The 25,300-nt window shown below is 48.5% G+C and overlaps 1 protein-coding gene across 2 annotated transcripts in view; it reads left to right on the plus strand.

Moving 5' to 3' along the window:
* The first annotated feature begins 2,012 nt into the window (after positions 1-2,012).
* The window catches only part of LOC143973733 (sphingomyelin phosphodiesterase-like), a 33,096-nt gene continuing 9,808 nt past the window's right edge, over positions 2,013-25,300 (plus strand). For both annotated transcript variants that reach the window (XM_077474568.1, XM_077474569.1), the window contains exons 1-2: positions 2,013-2,265; positions 17,528-18,291. In XM_077474568.1, coding sequence (XP_077330694.1) covers positions 2,095-2,265; positions 17,528-18,291 — 935 coding nt within the window. In that variant the 5' untranslated portion in view covers positions 2,013-2,094. The remainder of the gene's footprint in view (positions 2,266-17,527; positions 18,292-25,300) is intronic.

Consider the following 25,300-nt stretch of genomic DNA (forward strand, 5'->3'; position numbering starts at 1 on the left):
GGCACCGATAGGCCAAAGGCAGTAGGCAGAGCAGAGGCACCGATAGGCCAAAGGCAGTAGGCTGAGCAAAGGCACCGATAGTACAAAGGCAGTAGGCAGAGCAGAGGCACCGATAGGCCAAGGGCAGTAGGCGGAGCAGAGGCACCAATAGGCCAAGGGCAGTAGGTGGAGCAGAGGCACCGATAGGCCAAGGGCAGTAGGCGGAGCAGAGGCACCGATAGGCCAAGGGCAGTAGGCGGAACAGAGCACTGTGTCTGGAGCCCATTCAGTTGTGTTGCAAAGGCAAATGAATATTCGCTGTTGTGCAACACTGATTCTCCTCCCAGCCAATCGGGAAGTGAATCTGATACCCGTCACCAGATTGGCTGAAAGGACAGGCGATGCTATTGAATGCCTAGGAGGAGGGGAGGAAATGCATGGTGGAAGCGAGGAGGAGAAGAAACAGGAGCCGCTGCCCAACGTGCCCGCCAATGCCCTGATTCCCAACGCTGCCCGATGTGCCCACCGATCCCCAATGCTGCCCAATGTGCCCGCCAATGCCCTGATCGCCAACGCTGCCCGATCTGCCTGCCGATGCCCCAATCCCCAACGCTGCCCAATCTGTCTGCCGATGCCCCAATCCCCAACGCTGTCCAATGTGCCCGCCGATGCGCCAATCCCCAATGCTGCCCAATGTGCCCGCCGATGCCCCAATCCCCAATGCTGCCCAATGTGCCTGCCGATGTCCCGATCCCCAATGCTGCCAAAGTGTCTGCCGATGCCCCGATCCCCAACGCTGCCCAATGTGCCCACCGATCCCCAACGCTGTCCGAAGTGCCCGCCGATGCCCTGATAGCCAACGCTGCCCGATCTGCCTGCCGATGCCCCGATCCCCAATGCTGCCTGATGTGCCCGCTGATTCCCTGATCCCCAACACTGCCCAATGTGCCTGCCGATGCCCCAATCCCCAACGCTGCCCGATGTTCCCACTGATGCCCCAATCCTCAACGCTGCCCGATGTGCCCACTGATGCCCCAATCCTCAACGCTGCCCGATGTGCCCACTGATGCCCCAATCCCCAGCTCTACCCAATGTGACCACTGATGCCCCAATCCCCAGCTCTGCCTGATGTGCCCAGTGATGCCTTGATCCTAAATGCTACCCGATGTGCCCGCCGATGCCCAGATCTCCAATGCTGCCCGATGTGCCCGCTGATACCCCAATCTCCATGGCTTATTTAAAACTTTCTTTATTTTTTTTCCTTGCACATGATGGATATTATTTGAAGCTTCCCCTCATTTACTCATTTACTCATTTACTCATTTACTCATTTAGGGTGGCACAGTGGTGTAGTGAGTAGCACTCTTGCCTAGCAGTAAAAAGGGTTGCTGGTTCGAATCCCAACCAAGTCACCACCTGCCTGGAGTTCTCCCTGCGTGGGTTTCCTCCCACACTCCAAAGACATGATATGTACACAATGTATCCCCCCATGAGATATATATATATATATATGTACAATGTATCCCCCCATGAGATATATATATGTACAATGTATCCCCCCATGAGATATATATATGTACAATGTATCCCCCCATGAGATATATATATGTACAATGTATCCCCCCATGAGATATATATATGTACAATGTATCCCCCCATGAGATATATATATACACACAATGTGTCCCCCCTATGATATATATATACAATGTATCACCCTATGATATATATACAATGTATCCCCCATGATATATATATATACAATGTATCCCCCCCATGATATGTATAAAATCAGCAGAGCTTCCCCTCGGATCTCGGGGATTTCACTTGCATCGCTGAGTGTATTTTCCTTTAGTAAATAACCTCCAATGCATCATCTCAGGTCACAATGTAAACATTCTGCATTATCTGCACTTCCTGTCCGGAGAGCTGACACTCCACCAATCACAGCTCTGACTCCGCCCACTGCTGCAGTCTGATCTGCCAGTCCCCACCCACAACAGGGAGGTGGGAGGGGCTGTGTCACTAGAGAGTCGCATCTCCTATACAGAGAGAGGAGAGGAGAAGAGAAGAGAGTCCGATGCACCCGGGTGGCCCCTAATCTAGAGGCACACCATGTCCCCCATGCTGGTGTCGGTGGTCGGTGTGCTGCTGTTGTTCTCCCCCCTGGGGTCGGGTCTCCCCCTCTCCCATCACCCTCCCCCCATGTCCCTGGAATACAGCTGGCAGAATGTCACCTGCACCGCCTGTAAGGCGCTCTTCACCGCCCTGGACATCAGCCTGCAGGTGAGGAGGGGTCTGGGGATACAGGGGGTTAATGTATTTCCCTAGGTGCCCCCCGGAAGGTGGTGGGGTGAGTATACTGGGACTGGGGGTGACGGGGTCAATGTATTGGGCTGCCCTGGGGGTGAGGGGGTTAATGTGCTGAGTTGGGAGTGAAGGGGTTAATGTATAGTGTAGGGCTGGGAGTGAAGGGGTTAATGTGTAGGGCTGGGAGTGAAGGGGTTAATGTATTGGGCTGCCCTGGGGGTGAGGGGGTTAATGTGCTGAGTTGGGAGTGAAGGGGTTAATGTATAGTGTAGGGCTGGGAGTGAAGGGGTTAATGTGTAGGGCTGGGAGTGAAGGGGTTAATGTATTGGGCTGCCCTTGGGGTGACGGGGTTAATGTGCTGAGTTGGAAGTGATGGGGTTAATGTATTGGGCTGGGAGTGAAGGGGTTAATAGGGCTGGGAGCAATGGGGTTAATGAATAGGGCTGGGCGTGAAGGGGTTAATGAACAAGGCGGGGAGCGATGGGGTTAATACGTAGTGCTGGGTGGGGAGTGAAGGGATTAATATACTTGTTGCCAAGAAAAGGGTTAAAATGCAATTCCATAGAGAGCTGATGAAGGGGTTAATACCGGAGTAGTTAGCAGTGGGGGGGGAGGGGGGATCTGTGTTTTGCCCCCCCCCATGACTTGTAGAAGGACTGTTGCCCCCCCCCCTGTATTCTGTGTACCGGCCCTTTAATACCCACATCCGGGGAGTGCTGTGATTGGACTCTCTGATTGGCCCATGCCATCTGTGTGCGGGGGGGGGGGGGGGGAGGTCTGTAGCTCTGGCAGGGAAGGGGTTAATACACAGATACATGTGACTGGCATGTGAACCTTATTTACCCCCCTGGTGAGATCACGTGATCAGCCCTCCCCCATCATGTGACAGCCCCCTAGTTATTGATCTGAGATCTATGGGGTGATTGGTCGGCTCTCCATGGTGGGGGGGAGGGGGGAGTCAGTTGAGGTGACATCAGATCACCTTGTATAAGTACAGCCAATCAGGTGGAGGATGTAACCAGCTCATCGGGGGAGGGGCGCTCCTCGACTTCTCCTCCCCCTCCCACAACTTTTTATTTTATTTTCCATTCCACACGTTGAACCTTTAAAGCTGCCCATACACCATACAATCTGATTGTACAATCTCCTATAAGGAAGCATACAATCTGATTGTACAATCTCCTATAAGGAAGCATACAATCTGATTGTACAATCTGCTATAAGGAAGCATACAATCTGATTGTACAATCTCTTATAAGAAAGCATACAATCTGATTGTACAATCCCCTATAAGGAAGCATACAATCTGATTGTACAATCCCCTATAAGGAAGCATACAATCTGATTGTAGAATCTCCTATAGATGTAGGGATGACTATGTAGTGCCCGGGACTTCCTGATAGGATAAAAAAAAAGAATTGGAATGTTTCGGTTGGTCCTCAAATTGATACATTTTTATAAAATCCTACATGGATTGTACAATCAGATTGCAGTGTGTATGTCCTCCCTCAGGGTCACCACATACGTTGCAATCAGAATGTACTATCAACTTTTATATTTACAAATATCTATGTAATTCGAGGACCGACCTCATCTATCCAATCAGCCCCCCTCTCCCAGCATTCCATAGGAGATCATACAATCTGATTGTAGCGTGTATGGTGAGCTTCACTTCTACCATAAAGTATGTCATATAAGGCGTGGTGCAGATCCGTCCTCCTATTACACCGGGTTGGTAAATCTCGCGGTGACCACATTCACCTCCCAACTGACGGGCGATTTCATCGAAAACAATAAAAACTGGCAAGCGATCGAATAGTCCGCGCTTCCCACCCTAAGCGATTTCAGCTGGCCCATACACCGTACAATCCGATTTGGACTACCAGGGCCTGTCTGGGTACAAATCAGTTGCACCGGATTGCACAGTCTACAGCCAGCCTGGGACTCCGTTCTGATGGCAGTCGATCGGGCCAGGGTGGAAAAAACGATCGATCGTATATATATATATATATTCACGAATCTCACAAACCCAATCGTATCCTAAGGCTACATCTAGGGAGGTGTGTGTGGAGCCCATCGCTCCTTTGAAAGGCAATCTGTGTATAGGTAGCTTTTCAGAGGCAATTGACAGGGTGGGGAGGGGGGGAAGACTGCAAAGTGATAGGCCGTTAAGCGCGAGCGCCCACCGAGATTGTACCGTGTATGGCCAGCTGGAGCGTCTGATACGTTGTTTCTCTCAGGAGGATACAGAGATTCCTATTCTTCATTAATAGGAAAAAAAGAAAAAAAAAAAACCCCATAGAAACAAACGTCTTCCTGTCATTTCATATGTCATTTCTGGTAGAAAATTAATTAGAACCCCCAAATATTTTATATATAATATTTATAATAAATAAAAACATTTTTTTTCTTTTATTGAAAAATAAATAAAATAAATGCAATAAAAAAAAAATGTGTGTGTATATATATAAAATTACACACACATACATATATATATGCACACACAATAAAAAAATGTAGACACCCTGGAGAATAAAACGGCGGTCGTTGCAATATTTTATGTCACACCGTATTTCAAACATCTTTCAGCGATCTTTCAAACGTAATTTTTCTTTTCTTTTTTTTATGGGGGGAAAAAATAAACTTTTTTTTTTTTTTTAATAAAAAAAAAAAATAAGAAAACAGTAAAATTAGCCCCATTTATTATTATTATTTTATTTAAAAAAATATATATATTGTGAAATATGATATTATTATGCCGAGTAAATTGATACCCAACATGTCAAAAATAAGAAAACAGTAAAATTAGCCCCCTTTTATTATTATTATTATTTTTTTTTTATTTAAAAAAAAAAAAAAATATATATATATATATATATATATATATATTGTGAAAGATGATAATAATATTATGCCGAGTAAATTGATACCCAACGTGTCACGCTTCAAAATTTGCGCCCCCCGCTCGTGGAATGGCGACAAACTTTTACGCTTAAAAATCTCTATAGGCGAAGGTTTAACCACTTGCCGCCCGCCCTATTACAAATTGACGGCGGCAAAGTGGTTTCATAATCCTAACCGGACGTGATTAGGATTATGAGCCGCTGCGCGCCCCCGGGGGCGCGCATCGCGGCGATCGTTGTTGCGGGGTGTCAGTCTGACACCCGGCAACTACGATCTCGGTAAAGAGTCTCCGACGGAGACTCTTTACCACGTGATCAGCCGTGTCCAATCACGGCTGATCACAGTGTAAATAGGAAGAGCCGGTGATCGGCTTTCCCTCACTCGTGTCTGTCAGATGAGAGGAGAGGAGAGCCGATCGGCTGCTCCTCTGACAGGGGGGGTCTGTGCTGATCGATTATCAGCACAGCCCCCCCCAGGATGCCCACACTGGACCACCAGGGACACCACTAGACCACCAGGGAAAAGGTAATAAAAATCCATAATCCTCCCTAGACCACCAGGGTGCCAGTCAGCACAATGGGTGCCAATCAGTGCCCATAATGGATGCCAATCAGTGGCCACAATGGGCATCACTGATTGGCATGCATTATTGTTTGGCACTGATTGGCATCCATTACTATAACACCGATGCCGCCTATGAGTGCCCACCTGTTTCCCGCCTATCTATGCCCACCTGTTTCCCGCCTATCTATGCCCACCTGTTTCCCGCCTATCTATGCCCACCTGTGCCGCCTATCTATGCCCACCTGTGCCGCCTATCCATGCCCACCTGTGCCGCCTATCCATGCCCATCCGTGCCGCCCATCTGTGCCGCCCATCTGTGCCGCCCATCTGTGCCGCCCATCTGTGCCGCCCATCTGTGCCAGCTATCAGTGCCAATTTGTGCCACCTATCAGTGTCCGTCCGTGTCGCCCATCCGTGTCGCCCATCCGTGTCGCCCATCCGTGTCGCCCATCCGTGTCGCCCATCTGTGTCGCCCATCAGTGCCGCCTATCAGTGCCCATCAGTGTAGCCCCATCAGTGCCCATCAGTAAAGGAGAAAACATACTTATTTACAAAGTTTTGAAACTGAAACAAAAAAAAACATTTTTTTTCTCAAAATTTTCGGTATTTTTTTATTTGTAGCGCAAAAAATAAAAACCGTAGAGGTGATCAAATACCACCAAAAGAAATCTCTATTTGTGGGGAAAAAATGATAAAAATGTCATTTGGGTACAGTGTAGCATGACCGCGCAATTGTCATTCAAAGTGAGACAGCGCTGAAAGCTCAAAATTGGTCTGGGCAGGAAGGTGTTTAAGTGCCCCCCCTGGTATTGAAGTGGTTAAATAAATTGTACAGGTTGCATAAAAACATGCAACCTGCGTTACAGAGGAGGTCTAGGGTTTTTTTTATTTTTATTTATTTATTTATTTTTTTAGTTTTTTTGCATTTAAGTGTAGATATGAGAGGGCTATAATTATTGCTCTCGCTCTACCGATGTGTGGTTTGAACACCGTTTTCATATGCGGGCGCTACTCGCTTATGTGTTCGCTTTCTGCGCGCGAGCTCAGCGGGGCGCTTTACGTTTTTTATTTTATTTTTTTCTCATTTTTTTATTTTTACACTGTCCCTTTTTTTTTTTTTTTTTATTAAAAGGACCCATTACAAAGAATGTAAACAACCCTTGTAATAGAAAACAACCATGACATATGAGATCCGGGGGGGGGGGTCAAAAAGACCTCACATCTCATATTTACGCTTAAATGCAATAAAAAAATAAAAAAAAAATACGCCTTAAACATCGCCTATGGAGATTTCCAAGGGTAAAAGTTTGTCGCCATTCCACGAGCTGAGCGCAATTTTGATATTTTGAAATACTCTGCAATTATTCTGCAATTACTCTGCAACACTTGCCAATACTCTGCAACGCCCGCCAATACTCTGCAACGCCCGCCAATACTCTGCAACGCCCGCCAATACTCTGCAACGCCCGCCAATACTCTGCAATACCCCCCAATACTCTGCAACGCCCGCCAATACTCTGCAACGCCCGCCAATACTCTGCAATACCCCCCAATACTCTGCAACGCCCGCCAATACTCTGCAATACCCCCCAATACTCTGCAACGCCCGCCAATACTCTGCAATACCCCCCAATACTCTGCAACGCCCGCCAATACTCTGCAATACCCCCCAATACTCTGCAACGCCCGCCAATACTCTGCAACGCCCGCCAATACTCTGCAACGCCCGCCAATACTCTGCAATACCCCCCAATACTCTGCAACGCCCGCCAATACTCTGCAACGCCCGCCAATACTCTGCAATACCCCCCAATACTCTGCAACGCCCGCCAATACTCTGCAATACCCCCCAATACTCTGCAACGCCCGCCAATACTCTGCAATGCCCCCCAATACTCTGCAACGCCCGCCAATACTCTGCAATACCCCCCAATACTCTGCAACGCCCGCCAATACTCTGCAACGCCCGCCAATACTCTGCAACGCCCGCCAATACTCTGCAACGCCCGCCAATACTCTGCAACGCCCGCCAATACTCTGCAATACCCCCCAATACTCTGCAACGCCCGCCAATACTCTGCAATACCCCCCAATACTCTGCAACGCCCGCCAATACTCTGCAATACCCCCCAATACTCTGCAACGCCCGCCAATACTCTGCAATACCCCCCAATACTCTGCAACGCCCGCCAATACTCTGCAACGCCCGCCAATACTCTGCAACGCCCGCCAATACTCTGCAATGCCCCCCAATACTCTGCAACGCCCGCCAATACTCTGCAATACCCCCCAATACTCTGCAACGCCCGCCAATACTCTGCAATACCCCCCAATACTCTGCAACGCCCGCCAATACTCTGCAACGCCCGCCAATACTCTGCAACGCCCGCCAATACTCTGCAATGCCCCCCAATACTCTGCAACGCCCGCCAATACTCTGCAACGCCCGCCAATACTCTGCAACGCCCGCCAATACTCTGCAACGCCCGCCAATACTCTGCAACGCCCGCCAATACTCTGCAACGCCCGCCAATACTCTGCAATGCCCCCCAATACTCTGCAACGCCCGCCAATACTCTGCAATACCCCCCAATACTCTGCAACGCCCGCCAATACTCTGCAATACCCCCCAATACTCTGCAACGCCCGCCAATACTCTGCAATACCCCCCAATACTCTGCAACGCCCGCCAATACTCTGCAATACCCCCCAATACTCTGCAACGCCCGCCAATACTCTGCAACGCCCGCCAATACTCTGCAACGCCCGCCAATACTCTGCAATGCCCCCCAATACTCTGCAACGCCCGCCAATACTCTGCAATGCCCCCCAATACTCTGCAACGCCCGCCAATACTCTGCAATGCCCCCCAATACTCTGCAACGCCCGCCAATACTCTGCAATACCCCCCAATACTCTGCAACGCCCGCCAATACTCTGCAATACCCCCCAATACTCTGCAACGCCCGCCAATACTCTGCAATACCCCCCAATACTCTGCAACGCCCGCCAATACTCTGCAATACCCCCCAATACTCTGCAACGCCCGCCAATACTCTGCAATACCCCCCAATACTCTGCAACGCCTGCCAATACTCTGCAATACCCCCCAATACTCTGCAACGCCCGCCAATACTCTGCAATACCCCCCAATACTCTGCAACGCCCGCCAATACTCTGCAATACCCCCCAATACTCTGCAACGCCTGCCAATACTCTGCAACACCCGCCAATACTCTGCAACGCCCGCCAATACTCTGCAATACCCCCCAATACTCTGCAACGCCCGCCAATACTCTGCAATACCCCCCAATACTCTGCAACGCCTGCCAATACTCTGCAACACCCGCCAATACTCTGCAACACCCGCCAATACTCTGCAATACCCTGTCATAAATTGCCATAGTCGGTGATACCCTGCAATACCCAGCCATAGACATCCCCCCCCCCCTCCCGCCGCCCTCCGGTGCTTCTACCGACTCGCCAATACGATCAAAGCCAGAATCTTTTTTATTTTTCATTTCAGGCTTCCCAGCTTAGAGGTGAGATGTGGGGTCATATTGACCACATATCTCACTGTAAAGAGGACCTGTCATGCCATATTCCTATTACAAGGGATGTTTACATTCCTTGTAATAGGAATAAAAGTCATCAAAAATTTTTATTTTTGGGGAAAAAAATGTCAAACTAAAATAAAGTAAAATGAACAATAAAAAAAAGTTTTTTTTTTAAAGCACCCCTGTCCCCATGTGCTCGCATGCAGAAGCGAACGCATACGTAAGTCCCGCCCACATATGAAAACGGTGTTCAAACCACACATGTGAGGTATCGCTGCGAACGTTAGAGCAAGAGCAATAATTCTAGCCCTAGACCTCCTCTGTAACTCAAAACATATAACCAGTAAAAAAGAAAAATTTAAAGCGTCGCCTATGGGGTTTTGTAAGTAGCGACATTTGGCGCCATTCCACCAGCGTGTGCAATTTTGAAGAGTGACATGTTAGGTATCTATTTTCTCGGCGTAACTTCATCTTTCACTTTATGCAAAAATTGGGCTAATTTTACTGTGTTTATTTTTTTTTTTTTTTAAGCACAAAACTTTTTTTTTTCTCAAAAAAAAGCATTCGAAAAATTGCTGCGCAAATACCGTGCGAGATAAAAAGTTGCAACGACCACCATTGTATTCTCCAGGGTGTTTGCTAAAAAAAAACATATATAATGTTTTGGGGTTCTCTGTAATTTTCTAGCAAATAAATGATGATTTTTACATGTAGGAGAGAAATGTCAGAATTGTCCTGGGTGCTCCAGAACGCCTGATGGCGCTCCCTGCATGTTGGGCCTCTGTATGTGGCCACGCTGTGTAAAAGTCTCACACATGTGGTATCGCCGTACTCGGGAGTAATAGCAGAATGTGCTTTGGGGTGTAATTTGTGGTATGCATATGCTGTGTGTGTGAAATAACCTGATAATATGACAATTTTGTGGGGGGAAAAAAAAAACGTAAAAAAAATCTTGATTTTGCAAAGAATTGTGGGGAAAAAATGACAACTTCAAAAAACTCATCATGCCTCTTACTAAATACCTTGGAATGTCTTCTTTCCAAAAAAGGGGTAATTTGGGGGGCATTTGTACTTTTCTGGCATGTTAGGGTCTCAAGAATTGAAATAGGCCGTCAGTACTTCAGATGTGATCAATTTTCAGATATTGGCACCATAGCTTGTGGACTCTATAACTTTCACAAAGACCAAATAATATCCACCAATTTGTACTTATTTTTACCAAAGATATGTAGTAGTTTGAATTTTGGCCAAAATTTATGAAGAAAAAATGACTAATCTGCTAAATTTTATAACAGAAACAAAGAAAAAAAATTTTTTTTTTTTTTTTTTTTTTTTACAGAATTTTCGTTTTTTTTTCTTTTATAGCACAAAAAATAAAAAACTGAGAGGTGATTAAATACCACCAAAAGAAAGCTCTATTTGTGTGAAAAAAAGGACAAAAATGTCATATAGGTCCAGTGTTGCATGACTGAGTAATTGTCATTCAAAATGTGAGAGCACCGAAAGCTGAAAATTGGTCTGGTTATTAAGGGTGTTTAAGTGCCCAGTGGTCAAGTGGTTAAAGGGTCTATTTTACTGTTTTCTTAAATTTTTTATTTTTATTTTTTATTTTTTCCCCCAAAAAAATGACATTTGAAATATGGTGTGACATAAAATATTGCAACAACCGCCGTTTTATTCTCCAGGGTGTCTACATTTTTTTTATTTTTTTATTTTTTTTTATGTAAAGAGCATCCGGACAGTACTCACAGCGCTTCACTTTTTCCACATTTTGTTATGTCCCGGCCTTATTCCAAAATCGATTAAATCCATTATTTTCCTTTTAAAATTCTACAAACCATCCCCCATAATGACAACGTGAGAGAAGTTTCTTTGAAATCTTTGCAAATTTATTAAAAATCAAAAAAGAGAAAAAAAAATAAAAATCCCATGTACATGAGGCTGGCCATACACTATACAATTTTATTTTTTATTTTTTCAAATTTCTTTAGATTTACCTTCAACTATGTAGTGCACGGGACTGCCTGAGTGCTTACACAGTTGGAAGTGTTTGGGTTTGACCTCCTATTATTATATGGTTTTGGTAAATCTAAAGGAAAATTGCATAATGTATGGGCAGCCTTAGTACGACAGCCCCTCAGGATTGAGCTCAGGTGGATCCTGTGTCCACCCATCATCCTTCAGATGTTTCTACAACTCCCCAGGTCAGAAGGATATCGTATGCAGGTCACAGGGGTTTCCAATGCAGGTCAGAAGGATGCCAATCACAGTTAAGAAGGGCTTCCTCTGCAGGTCAGGAGGGAATCAATTTCAGGTCAGGAGGTCTTCCTCTGCAGGTCAGGAGGTCTTCCTCTGCAGGTCAGGAGGGCTTCCTCTGCAGGTCAGAAGGTCTTCCTCTGCAGGTCAGGAGGTCTTCCTCTGCAGGTCAGGAGGGAATCAACTGCAGGTCAGGAGGGCTTTCCTCTGCAGGTCAGGAGGGCTTTCCTCTGCAGGTCAGGAGGGCTTTCCTCTGCAGGTCAGGAGGGCTTTCCTCTGCAGGTCAGGAGGGCTTTCCTCTGCAGGTCAGGAGGGAATCAATTGCAGGTCAGGAGGGAATCAATTGCAGGTCAGGAGGGAATCAATTGCAGGTCAGGAGGGAATCAATTGCAGGTCAGGAGGGAATCAATTGCAGGTCAGTAGGGCTTCCTCTGCAGGTCAGGAGGGCATCAATTACAGGTCAGGAGGGCTTTCCTCTGCAGGTCAGGAGGGCATCAATTACAGGTCAGGAGGGCATCAATTACAGGTCAGGAGGGCTTCCTCTGCAGGTCAGGAGGGCATCAATTACAGGTCAGGAGGTCTTCCTCTGCAGGTCAGGAGGTCTTCCTCTGCAGGTCAGGAGGGCATCAATTGCAGGTCAGGAGGGCATCAATTGCAGGTCAGGAGGTCTTCCTCTGCAGGTCAGGAGGTCTTCCTCTGCAGGTCAGGAGGTCTTCCTCTGCAGGTCAGAAGGGCTTCCTCTGCAGGTCAGAAGGGCTTCCTCTGCAGGTCAGGAGGGCTTTCCTCTGCAGGTCAGGAGGGCTTTCCTCTGCAGGTCAGGAGGGCTTTCCTCTGCAGGTCAGGAGGGCTTTCCTCTGCAGGTCAGGAGGGCTTTCCTCTGCAGGTCAGGAGGTCTTCCTCTGCAGGTCAGGAGGTCTTCCTCTGCAGGTCAGGAGGTCTTCCTCTGCAGGTCAGGAGGGAATCAATTGCAGGTCAGTAGGGCTTCCTCTGCAGGTCAGGAGGGCATCAATTACAGGTCAGGAGGGCTTTCCTCTGCAGGTCAGGAGGGCTTTCCTATGCAGGTCAGGAGGGCTTTCCTCTGCAGGTCAGGAGGGCATCAATTACAGGTCAGGAGGGCATCAATTACAGGTCAGGAGGGCTTCCTCTGCAGGTCAGGAGGGCATCAATTACAGGTCAGGAGGTCTTCCTCTGCAGGTCAGGAGGTCTTCCTCTGCAGGTCAGGAGGTCTTCCTCTGCAGGTCAGGAGGGAATCAATTGCAGGTCAGGAGGTCTTCCTCTGCAGGTCAGGAGGGCTTTCCTCTGCAGGTCAGAAGGGCTTCCTCTGCAGGTCAGGAGGGCTTTCCTCTGCAGGTCAGGAGGGCTTTCCTCTGCAGGTCAGGAGGGCTTTCCTCTGCAGGTCAGGAGGGCTTTCCTCTGCAGGTCAGGAGGGCTTTCCTCTGCAGGTCAGGAGGGCTTTCCTCTGCAGGTCAGGAGGGCTTTCCTCTGCAGGTCAGGAGGGAATCAATTGCAGGTCAGGAGGGAATCAATTGCAGGTCAGGAGGGAATCAATTGCAGGTCAGTAGGGCTTCCTCTGCAGGTCAGGAGGGCATCAATTACAGGTCAGGAGGGCTTTCCTCTGCAGGTCAGGAGGGCATCAATTACAGGTCAGGAGGGCATCAATTACAGGTCAGGAGGGCATCAATTACAGGTCAGGAGGGCTTCCTCTGCAGGTCAGGAGGGCATCAATTACAGGTCAGGAGGTCTTCCTCTGCAGGTCAGGAGGGCATCAATTGCAGGTCAGGAGGGCATCAATTGCAGGTCAGGAGGTCTTCCTCTGCAGGTCAGGAGGTCTTCCTCTGCAGGTCAGGAGGGAATCAATTGCAGGTCAGGAGGGAATCAATTGCAGGTCAGGAGGGAATCAATTGCAGGTCAGTAGGGCTTCCTCTGCAGGTCAGGAGGGCATCAATTACAGGTCAGGAGGGCTTTCCTCTGCAGGTCAGGAGGGCATCAATTACAGGTCAGGAGGGCATCAATTACAGGTCAGGAGGGCATCAATTACAGGTCAGGAGGGCTTCCTCTGCAGGTCAGGAGGGCATCAATTACAGGTCAGGAGGTCTTCCTCTGCAGGTCAGGAGGGCATCAATTGCAGGTCAGGAGGGCATCAATTGCAGGTCAGGAGGTCTTCCTCTGCAGGTCAGGAGGTCTTCCTCTGCAGGTCAGGAGGTCTTCCTCTGCAGGTCAGGAGGGCTTTCCTCTGCAGGTCAGGAGGGCTTTCCTCTGCAGGTCAGGAGGGCTTTCCTCTGCAGGTCAGGAGGGCTTTCCTCTGCAGGTCAGGAGGGCTTTCCTCTGCAGGTCAGGAGGGCTTTCCTCTGCAGGTCAGAAGGGCTTCCTCTGCAGGTCAGGAGGTCTTCCTCTGCAGGTCAGGAGGTCTTCCTCTGCAGGTCAGGAGGTCTTCCTCTGCAGGTCAGTAGGGCTTCCTCTGCAGGTCAGGAGGGCATCAATTACAGGTCAGGAGGGCTTTCCTCTGCAGGTCAGGAGGGCTTTCCTATGCAGGTCAGGAGGGCTTTCCTCTGCAGGTCAGGAGGGCATCAATTACAGGTCAGGAGGGCATCAATTACAGGTCAGGAGGGCTTCCTCTGCAGGTCAGGAGGTCTTCCTCTGCAGGTCAGGAGGTCTTCCTCTGCAGGTCAGGAGGTCTTCCTCTGCAGGTCAGGAGGGAATCAATTGCAGGTCAGGAGGTCTTCCTCTGCAGGTCAGGAGGGCTTTCCTCTGCAGGTCAGAAGGGCTTCCTCTGCAGGTCAGGAGGGCTTTCCTCTGCAGGTCAGGATGGCTTTCCTCTGCAGGTCAGGATGGCTTTCCTCTGCAGGTCAGGATGGCTTTCCTCTGCAGGTCAGGATGGCTTTCCTCTGCAGGTCAGGATGGCTTTCCTCTGCAGGTCAGGATGGCTTTCCTCTGCAGGTCAGGATGGCTTTCCTCTGCAGGTCAGGAGGGCTTTCCTCTGCAGGTCAGGAGGGCTTTCCTCTGCAGGTCAGGAGGTCTTCCTCTGCAGGTCAGGAGGTCTTCCTCTGCAGGTCAGGAGGGAATCAATTGCAGGTCAGGAGGGAATCAATTGCAGGTCAGGAGGGAATCAATTGCAGGTCAGGAGGGCATCAATTACAGGTCAGGAGGGCTTTCCTCTGCAGGTCAGGAGGGCATCAATTACAGGTCAGGAGGGCATCAATTACAGGTCAGGAGGGCTTCCTCTGCAGGTCAGGAGGGCATCAATTACAGGTCAGGAGGTCTTCCTCTGCAGGTCAGGAGGTCTTCCTCTGCAGGTCAGGAGGGCATCAATTGCAGGTCAGGAGGTCTTCCTCTGCAGGTCAGGAGGTCTTCCTCTGCAGGTCAGGAGGGCTTTCCTCTGCAGGTCAGGAGGTCTTCCTCTGCAGGTCAGGAGGTCTTCCTCTGCAGGTCAGGAGGTCTTCCTCTGCAGGTCAGGAGGTCTTCCTCTGCAGGTCAGGAGGTCTTCCTCTGCAGGTCAGGAGGGAATCAATTGCAGGTCAGTAGGGCTTCCTCTGCAGGTCAGGAGGGCATCAATTACAGGTCAGGAGGGCTTTCCTCTGCAGGTCAGGAGGGCTTTCCTATGCAGGTCAGGAGGGCTTTCCTCTGCAGGTCAGGAGGGCATCAATTACAGGTCAGGAGGTCTTCCTCTGCAGGTCAGGAGGTCTTCCTCTGCAGGTCAGGAGGTCTTCCTCTGCAGGTCAGGAGGGCTTTCCTCTGCAGGTCAGGAGGGCTTCCTCTGCAGGTCAGGAGGGCTTCCCTCTGCAGATCAGGAGGGCTTCCCTCTGCAGGTCAGGAGGGCTTTCCTCTGCAGGTCAGGAGGGCTTTCCTCTGCAGGTCAGGAGGGCTTTCCTCTGCAGGTCAGGAGGGCTTTCCTCTGCAGGTCAGGAGGGCTTTCCTCTGCAGGTCAGGATGGCTTTCCTCTGCAGGTCAGGATGGCTTTCCTCTGCAGGTCAGGATGGCTTTCCTCTGCAGGTCAGGATGGCTTTCCTCTGCAGGTCAGGAGGGCTTTCCTCTGCAGGTCAGGAGGGCTTTCCTCTGCAGGTCAGGAGGTCTTCCTCTGCAGGTCAGGAGGGAATCAATTGCAGGTCAGGAGGGAATCAATTGCAGGTCAGGAGGGAATCAATTGCAGGTCAGTAGGGCTTCCTCTGCAGGTCAGGAGGGCATCAATTACAGGTCAGGAGGGCTTTCCTCTGCAGGTCAGGAGGGCATCAATTACAGGTCAGGAGGGCATCAATTACAGGTCAGGAGGGCATCAATTACAGGTCAGGAGGGCTTCCTCTGCAGGTCAGGAGGGCATCAATTACAGATCAGGAGGTCTTCCTCTGCAGGTCAGGAGGTCTTCCTCTGCAGGTCAGGAGGGCATCAATTGCAGGTCAGGAGGGCATCAATTGCAGGTCAGGAGGGCATCAATTGCAGGTCAGGAGGGCTTCCTCTGCAGGTCAGGAGGTCTTCCTCTGCAGGTCAGGAGGTCTTCCTCTGCAGGTCAGGAGGGCTTTCCTCTGCAGGTCAGAAGGGCTTCCTCTGCAGGTCAGGAGGGCTTCCTCTGCAGGTCAGGAGGTCTTCCTCTGCAGGTCAGGAGGTCTTCCTCTGCAGGTCAGGAGGGAATCAATTGCAGGTCAGTAGGGCTTCCTCTGCAGGTCAGGAGGGCATCAATTACAGGTCAGGAGGGCTTTCCTATGCAGGTCAGGAGGGCTTTCCTATGCAGGTCAGGAGGGCTTTCCTCTGCAGGTCAGGAGGGCATCAATTACAGGTCAGGAGGTCTTCCTCTGCAGGTCAGGAGGTCTTCCTCTGCAGGTCAGGAGGTCTTCCTCTGCAGGTCAGGAGGGCTTTCCTCTGCAGGTCAGAAGGGCTTCCTCTGCAGGTCAGGAGGGCTTTCCTCTGCAGGTCAGAAGGGCTTCCTCTGCAGGTCAGGAGGGCTTTCCTCTGGAGGGCATCAATTACAGGTCAGGAGGTCTTCCTCTGCAGGTCAGGAGGTCTTCCTCTGCAGGTCAGGAGGTCTTCCTCTGCAGGTCAGGAGGGCTTTCCTCTGCAGGTCAGAAGGGCTTCCTCTGCAGGTCAGAAGGGCTTCCTCTGCAGGTCAGGAGGGCTTCCTCTGCAGGTCAGGAGGGCTTCCCTCTGCAGGTCAGGAGGGCTTTCCTCTGCAGGTCAGAAGGGCTTCCTCTGCAGGTCAGGAGGGCTTTCCTCTGCAGGTCAGGAGGGCTTTCCTCTGCAGGTCAGGAGGGCTTTCCTCTGCAGGTCAGGAGGGCTTTCCTCTGCAGGTCAGGAGGGCATCAATTACAGGTCAGGAGGGCATCAATTACAGGTCAGGAGGGCTTCCTCTGCAGGTCAGGAGGGCATCAATTACAGGTCAGGAGGTCTTCCTCTGCAGGTCAGGAGGTCTTCCTCTGCAGGTCAGGAGGTCTTCCTCTGCAGGTCAGGAGGGCTTTCCTCTGCAGGTCAGGAGGGCTTTCCTCTGCAGGTCAGAAGGGCTTCCTCTGCAGGTCAGAAGGGCTTCCTCTGCAGGTCAGGAGGGAATCAATTGCAGGTTATAAGGGCTTTCCTCTGCAGGTCAGGAGGGCTTTCCTCTGCAGGTCAGGAGGGCTTTCCTCTGCAGGTCAGGAGGGCATCAATTACAGGTCAGGAGGGCTTCCTCTGCAGGTCAGGAGGGCATCAATTACAGGTCAGGAGGGCTTCCTCTGCAGGTCAGGAGGGCATCAATTACAGGTCAGGAGGTCTTCCTCTGCAGGTCAGGAGGTCTTCCTCTGCAGGTCAGGAGGGCATCAATTGCAGGTCAGAAGGGTGTTAACTTCAAAAATGCACCCGTCAATGAAATCTGAATGATCTCAGCAGAGTCTCAATCTGATGCCATTGACACAGGCCCAAGCACTGTCATGTGATAAGGCATTATGGATAATTCATTTTTAATCTCCCGTCTCTCTGTCTCTCTCCTCTCATTGCAGTTGGAGAGTAACATGGATCTGGTGGCGTCACTGGCGGTGAGGGTGTGTGACGCTCTGCACCTTGCGGAGCCCAGCGTGTGCAAGCAAGCAGTGCAGATCTTCAAGCAGGACATGATCATGGCCTGGGTCCTCTCGGTGTTGCGCCCCTCTGAGATCTGTGGTCTGCTCCTGGGCACTGACTGCGGCCACTGGGACATAGGCTTGGACTGGAATATTACTCTGCCCGCTGTGCCCAAACCCCCCGTACAGCCTCCCGTCCCACCAGCTCCGGGGTCTCCAGTATCTCGTGTTCTCTTCCTGACGGATGTCCATTGGGATCACGGCTACTCCCCAGGGAGTCCGATTACCTGCAAGGAACCCCTGTGCTGCAGGAACCGCCAATCAGAAGGACACGGGTCGGCTGGGTACTGGGGGGAATACAGCAAATGCGACCTTCCTCTGCACACCATCGAGTCTCTTCTGCGTCATGTTGCCAGCGGTGGCCCCTATGACCGGGTCTACTGGACAGGAGACATCCCGGCCCACAACATATGGGAGCAGACCCGGGGGGAACAGCTGGGCGCCCTCAGAACCATTACTGGACTCGTCAAGAAATACCTGGGCCCAGTGCCCGTCTATGCTGCCGTGGGCAACCATGAGAGTGCGCCTGTCAATAGCTTCCCTCCTCCCTCCGTGCATGGAAACCTGTCCTCCAGCTGGCTGTACCAGGCCATGGCCCAGGAGTGGAAGGAATGGCTTTCCCCAGAAGCTCTGGAGACACTCAGGTGAGATCCCGATTGTCTACTATATATAGAGCATTGTACCCCATGGTGCCCCTCAATATGGAGGCAGAGCCCGAGACTGAGGGTCCCGATCACTACATCTAATAGGGAACAGGAGGTATGAGGGTCCTGATTATTACATCTAATAGAGAACAGGAGGTATGAGGGTCCTGATCATTACATCTAATAGGGAACAGGAGGTATGAGGGTCCCGATCATTACATCTAATAGAGAACAGGAGGTATGAGGGTCCTGATCATTACATCTAATAGGGAACAGGAGGTATGAGGGTCCTGATCATTACATCTTATAGAGAACAGGAGGTATGAGGGTCCTGATTATTACATCTAATAGAGAACAGGAGGTATGAGGGTCCCGATCATTACATCTAATAGAGAACAGGAGGTATGAGGGTCCCGATCATTACATCTAATAGAGAACAGGAGGTATGAGGGTCCTGATCATTACATCTAATAGGGAACAGGAGGTATGAGGGTCCTGATCATTACATCTAATAGAGAACAGGAGGTATGAGGGTCCCGATCATTACATCTAATAGGGAACAGGAGGTATGAGGGTCCCGATTATTACATCTAATAGAGAACAGGAGGTAAGAGGGTCCTGATCATTACATCTAATAGAGAACAGGAGGTATGAGGGTCCCGATCATTACATCTTATAGAGAACAGGAGGTATGAGGGTCCCGATCATTACATCTAATAGAGAACAGGAGGTATGAGGGTCCCGATCATTACATATAATAGAGAACAGGAGGTATGAGGGTCCCGATCATTACATCTAATAGAGAACAGGAGGTATGAGGGTCCTGATCATTACATCTAATAGGGAACAGGAGGTATGAGGGTCCCGATCATTACATCTAATAGGGAACAGGAGGTATCAGGGTCCCGATCATTACATCTAATAGAGAACAGGAGGTATGAGGGTCCTGATCATTACATATAATAGAGAACAGGAGGTATGAGGGTCCCGATCATTACATATAATAGAGAACAGGAGGTATGAGGGTCCTGATCATTACATATAATAGAGAACAGGAGGTATGAGGGTCCCGATCATTACATCTAATAGAGAACAGGAGGTATGAGGGTCCCGATCATTACATCTAATGGGGAACAGGAGGTATGAGGGTCCTGATCATTACATCTAATAGAGAACAGGAGGTATGAGGGTCCTGATCATTACATCTAATAGAGAACAGGAGGTATGAGGGTCCTGATCATTACATATAATAGGGAACAGGAGGTATGAGGGTCCCGATCATTACATATAATAGAGAACAGGAGGTATGAGGGTCCTGATCATTACATCTAATAGAGAACAGGAGGTATGAGGGTCCTGATCATTACATCTAATAGAGAACAGGAGGTATGAGGGTCCTGATCATTACATATAATAGAGAACAGGAGGAATGAGGGTCCCGATCATTACATCTAATGGGGAACAGAAGGTATGAGGGTCCTGATCATTACATCTAATAGAGAACAGGAGGTATGAGGGTCCTGATCATTACATATAATAGAGGACAGGAGGTATGAGGGTCCCGATCATTACATATAATAGAGAACAGGAGGTATGAGGGTCCCGATCATTACATCTAATAGAGAACAGGAGGTATGGGGGTCCCGATCATTACATCTAATAGAGAACAGGAGGTATGAGGGTCCCGATCATTACATCTAATAGAGAACAGGAGGTATGAGGGTCCTGATCATTACATCTAATAGAGAACAGGAGGTATGAGGGTCCCGATCATTACATCTAATAGAGAACAGGAGGTATGAGGGTCCCGATCATTACATATAATAGAGAACAGGAGGTATGAGGGTCCCGATCATTACATCTAATAGAGAACAGGAGGTATGAGGGTCCTGATCATTACATCTAATAGAGAACAGGAGGTATGAGGGTCCCGATCATTACATATAATAGAGAACAGGAGGTATGAGGGTCCTGATCATTACATCTAATAGAGAACAGGAGGTATGAGGGTCCTGATCATTACATCTAATAGGGAACAGGAGGTATGAGGGTCCCGATCATTACATCTAATAGGGAACAGGAGGTATGAGGGTCCCGATCATTACATCTAATAGGGAACAGGAGGTATGAGGGTCCCGATCATTACATCTAATAGAGAACAGGAGGTATGAGGGTCCCGATAATTACATCTAATAGGGAACAGGAGGTATGAGGGTCCTGATCATTACATATAATAGAGAACAGGAGGTATGAGGGTCCTGATCATTACATCTAATAGGGAACAGGAGGTATGAGGGTCCTGATCATTACATCTAATAGAGAACAGGAGGTATGAGGGTCCTGATCATTACATCTAATAGAGAACAGGAGGTATGAGGGTCCTGATCATTACATCTAATAGAGAACAGGAGGTATGAGGGTCCTGATCATTACATCTAATAGAGAACAGGAGGTATGAGGGTCCTGATCATTATATCTAATAGGGAACAGGAGGTATGAGGGTCCCGATCATTACATCTAATAGAGAACAGGAGGTATGAGGGTCCTGATCATTACATCTAATAGAGAACAGGAGGTATGAGGGTCCTGATCATTACATCTAATAGGGAATAGGAGGTATGAGGGTCCTGATCATTACATCTAATAGGGAACAGGAGGTATGAGGGTCCCGATCATTACATCTAATAGGGAATAGGAGGTATGAGGGTCCCGATCATTACATCTAATAGAGAACAGGAGGTATGAGGGTCCTGATCATTACATCTAATAGGGAACAGGAGGTATGAGGGTCCCGATCATTACATCTAATAGAGAACAGGAGGTATGAGGGTCCCGATCATTACATCTAATAGAGAACAGGAGGTATGAGGGTCCCGATCATTACATCTAATAGAGAACAGGAGGTATGAGGGTCCCGATCATTACATCTAATAGAGAACAGGAGGTATGAGGGTCCCGATCATTACATCTAATAGAGAACAGGAGGTATGAGGGTCCCGATCATTACATCTAATAGAGGACAGGAGGTATGAGGGTCCCGATCATTACATCTAATAGAGGACAGGAGGTATGAGGGTCCCGATCATTACATCTAATAGAGAACAGGATGTATGAGGGTCCTGATCATTACATCTAATAGGGAACAGGAGGTATGAGGGTCCTGATCATTACATCTAATAGAGAACAGGATGTATGAGGGTCCCGATCATTACATCTAATAGAGAACAGGAGGTATGAGGGTCCCGATCATTACATCTAATAGAGAACAGGAGGTATGAGGGTCCTGATCATTACATCTAATAGGGAACAGGAGGTATGAGGGTCCCGATCATTACATCTAATAGGGAACAGGAGGTATGAGGGTCCTGATCATTACATCTAATAGAGAACAGGAGGTATGAGGGTCCTGATCATTACATCTAATAGAGAACAGGAGGTATGAGGGTCCTGATCATTACATCTAATAGAGAACAGGAGGTATGAGGGTCCCGATCATTACATCTAATAGAGAACAGGAGGTATGAGGGTCCCGATCATTACATCTAATAGAGAACAGGAGGTATGAGGGTCCTGATCATTACATCTAATAGAGAACAGGAGGTATGAGGGTCCTGATCATTACATCTAATAGAGAACAGGAGGTATGAGGGTCCTGATCATTACCTCTAATAGAGAACAGGAGGTATGAGGGTCCCGATCATTACATCTAATAGAGAACAGGAGGTATGAGGGTCCCGATCATTACATCTAATAGAGAACAGGAGGTATGAGGGTCCCGATCATTACATCTAATAGAGAACAGGAGGTATGAGGGTCCCGATCATTACATCTAATAGAGAACAGGAGGTATGAGGGTCCCGATCATTACATATAATAGAGAACAGGAGGTATGAGGGTCCCGATCATTACATCTAATAGAGAACAGGAGGTATGAGGGTCCCGATCATTACATCTAATAGAGAACAGGAGGTATGAGGGTCCCGATCATTACATATAATAGGGAACAGGAGGTACTAGGGTCCCGATCATTACATCTAATAGAGAACAGGAGGTATGAGGGTCCCGATCATTACATCTAATAGAGAACAGGAGGTATGAGGGTCCCGATCATTACATCTAATAGAGAACAGGAGGTATGAGGGTCCCGATCATTACATCTAATAGAGAACAGGAGGTATGAGGGTCCCGATCATTACATCTAATAGAGAACAGGAGGTATGAGGGTCCTGATCATTACATCTAATAGAGAACAGGAGGTATGAGGGTCCCGATCATTACATCTAATAGAGAACAGGAGGTATGAGGGTCCCGATCATTACATCTAATAGAGAACAGGAGGTACGAGGGTCCCGATCATTACATCTAATAGGGAACAGGAGGTATGAGGGTCCTGATCATTACATCTAATAGAGAACAGGAGGTATGAGGGTCCTGATCATTACATCTAATAGAGAACAGGAGGTATGAGGGTCCCGATCATTACATCTAATAGAGAACAGGAGGTATGAGGGTCCCGATCATTACATCTAATAGAGAACAGGAGGTATGAGGGTGCCGATCATTACATCTAATAGAGAACAGGAGGTATGAGGGTCCTGATCATTACATCTAATAGAGAACAGGAGGTATGAGGGTCCCGATCATTACATCTAATAGAGAACAGGAGGTATGAGGGTCCCGATCATTACATCTAATAGAGAACAGGAGGTATGAGGGTCCTGATCATTACATCTAATAGAGAACAGGAGGTATGAGGGTCCTGATCATTACATCTAATAGAGAACAGGAGGTATGAGGGTGCCGATCATTACATCTAATAGAGAACAGGAGGTATGAGGGTCCTGATCATTACATCTAATAGAGAACAGGAGGTATGAGGGTCCCGATCATTACATCTAATAGAGAACAGGAGGTATGAGGGTCCTGATCATTACATCTAATAGAGAACAGGAGGTATGAGGGTGCCGATCATTACATCTAATAGAGAACAGGAGGTATGAGGGTCCTGATCATTACATCTAATAGAGAACAGGAGGTATGAGGGTCCCGATCATTACATCTAATAGAGAACAGGAGGTACGAGGGTCCCGATCATTACATCTAATAGAGAACAGGAGGTATGAGGGTCCTGATCATTACATCTAATAGAGAACAGGAGGTATGAGGGTCCTGATCATTACATCTAATAGAGAACAGGAGGTATGAGGGTCCTGATCATTACATCTAATAGAGAACAGGAGGTATGAGGGTCCCGATCATTACATCTAATAGAGAACAGGAGGTATGAGGGTCCCGATCATTACATCTAATAGAGAACAGGAGGTACGAGGGTCCCGATCATTACATCTAATAGGGAACAGGAGGTATGAGGGTCCTGATCATTACATCTAATAGAGAACAGGAGGTATGAGGGTCCTGATCATTACATCTAATAGAGAACAGGAGGTATGAGGGTCCCGATCATTACATCTAATAGAGAACAGGAGGTATGAGGGTCCCGATCATTACATCTAATAGAGAACAGGAGGTATGAGGGTGCCGATCATTACATCTAATAGAGAACAGGAGGTATGAGGGTCCTGATCATTACATCTAATAGAGAACAGGAGGTATGGGGGTCCCGATCATTACATCTAATAGAGAACAGGAGGTATGAGGGTCCTGATCATTACATCTAATAGAGAACAGGAGGTATGGGGGTCCCGATCATTACATCTAATAGAGAACAGGAGGTATGAGGGTCCCGATCATTACATCTAATAGAGAACAGGAGGTATGGGGGTCCCGATCATTACATCTAATAGAGAACAGGAGGTATGAGGGTCCCGATCATTACATCTAATAGAGAACAGGAGGTATGAGGGTCCCGATCATTACATCTAATAGAGAACAGGAGGTATGAGGGTCCCGATCATTACATCTAATAGAGAACAGGAGGTATGAGGGTCCCGATCATTACATCTAATAGAGAACAGGAGGTATGAGGGTCCCGATCATTACATCTAATAGGGAACAGGAGGTATGAGGGTCCTGATCATTACATCTAATAGAGAACAGGAGGTATGAGGGTCCCGATCATTACATCTAATAGAGAACAGGAGGTATGAGGGTCCCGATCATTACATCTAATAGAGAACAGGAGGTATGAGGGTCCTGATCATTACATCTAATAGAGAACAGGAGGTATGGGGGTCCCGATCATTACATCTAATAGAGAACAGGAGGTATGAGGGTCCCGATCATTACATCTAATAGAGAACAGGAGGTATGAGGGTCCCGATCATTACATCTAATAGAGAACAGGAGGTATGAGGGTCCTGATCATTACATCTAATAGAGAACAGGAGGTATGAGGGTCCTGATCATTACATCTAATAGAGAACAGGAGGTATGGGGGTCCCGATCATTACATCTAATAGAGAACAGGAGGTATGAGGGTCCTGATCATTACATCTAATAGAGAACAGGAGGTATGGGGGTCCCGATCATTACATCTAATAGAGAACAGGAGGTATGAGGGTCCCGATCATTACATCTAATAGAGAACAGGAGGTATGAGGGTCCTGATCATTACATCTAATAGAGAACAGGAGGTATGAGGGTCCTGATCATTACATCTAATAGAGAACAGGAGGTATGAGGGTCCTGATCATTACATCTAATAGAGAACAGGAGGTATGAGGGTCCCGATCATTACATCTAATAGAGAACAGGAGGTATGGGGGTCCCGATCATTACATCTAATAGAGAACAGGAGGTATGAGGGTCCCGATCATTACATCTAATAGAGAACAGGAGGTATGAGGGTCCCGATCATTACATCTAATAGAGAACAGGAGGTATGAGGGTCCCGATCATTACATCTAATAGAGAACAGGAGGTATGAGGGTCCCGATCATTACATCTAATAGAGAACAGGAGGTATGAGGGTCCCGATCATTACATCTAATAGAGAACAGGAGGTATGAGGGTCCCGATCATTACATCTAATAGAGAACAGGAGGTATGA

This window comes from Lithobates pipiens, unplaced genomic scaffold, assembly GCF_037356315.1.
Source record: "Lithobates pipiens isolate NorthernLeopardFrog02 unplaced genomic scaffold, aLitPip1_a1.2 Scaffold_94, whole genome shotgun sequence".
NCBI classification, from domain to species: Eukaryota; Metazoa; Chordata; class Amphibia; order Anura; family Ranidae; genus Lithobates; species Lithobates pipiens.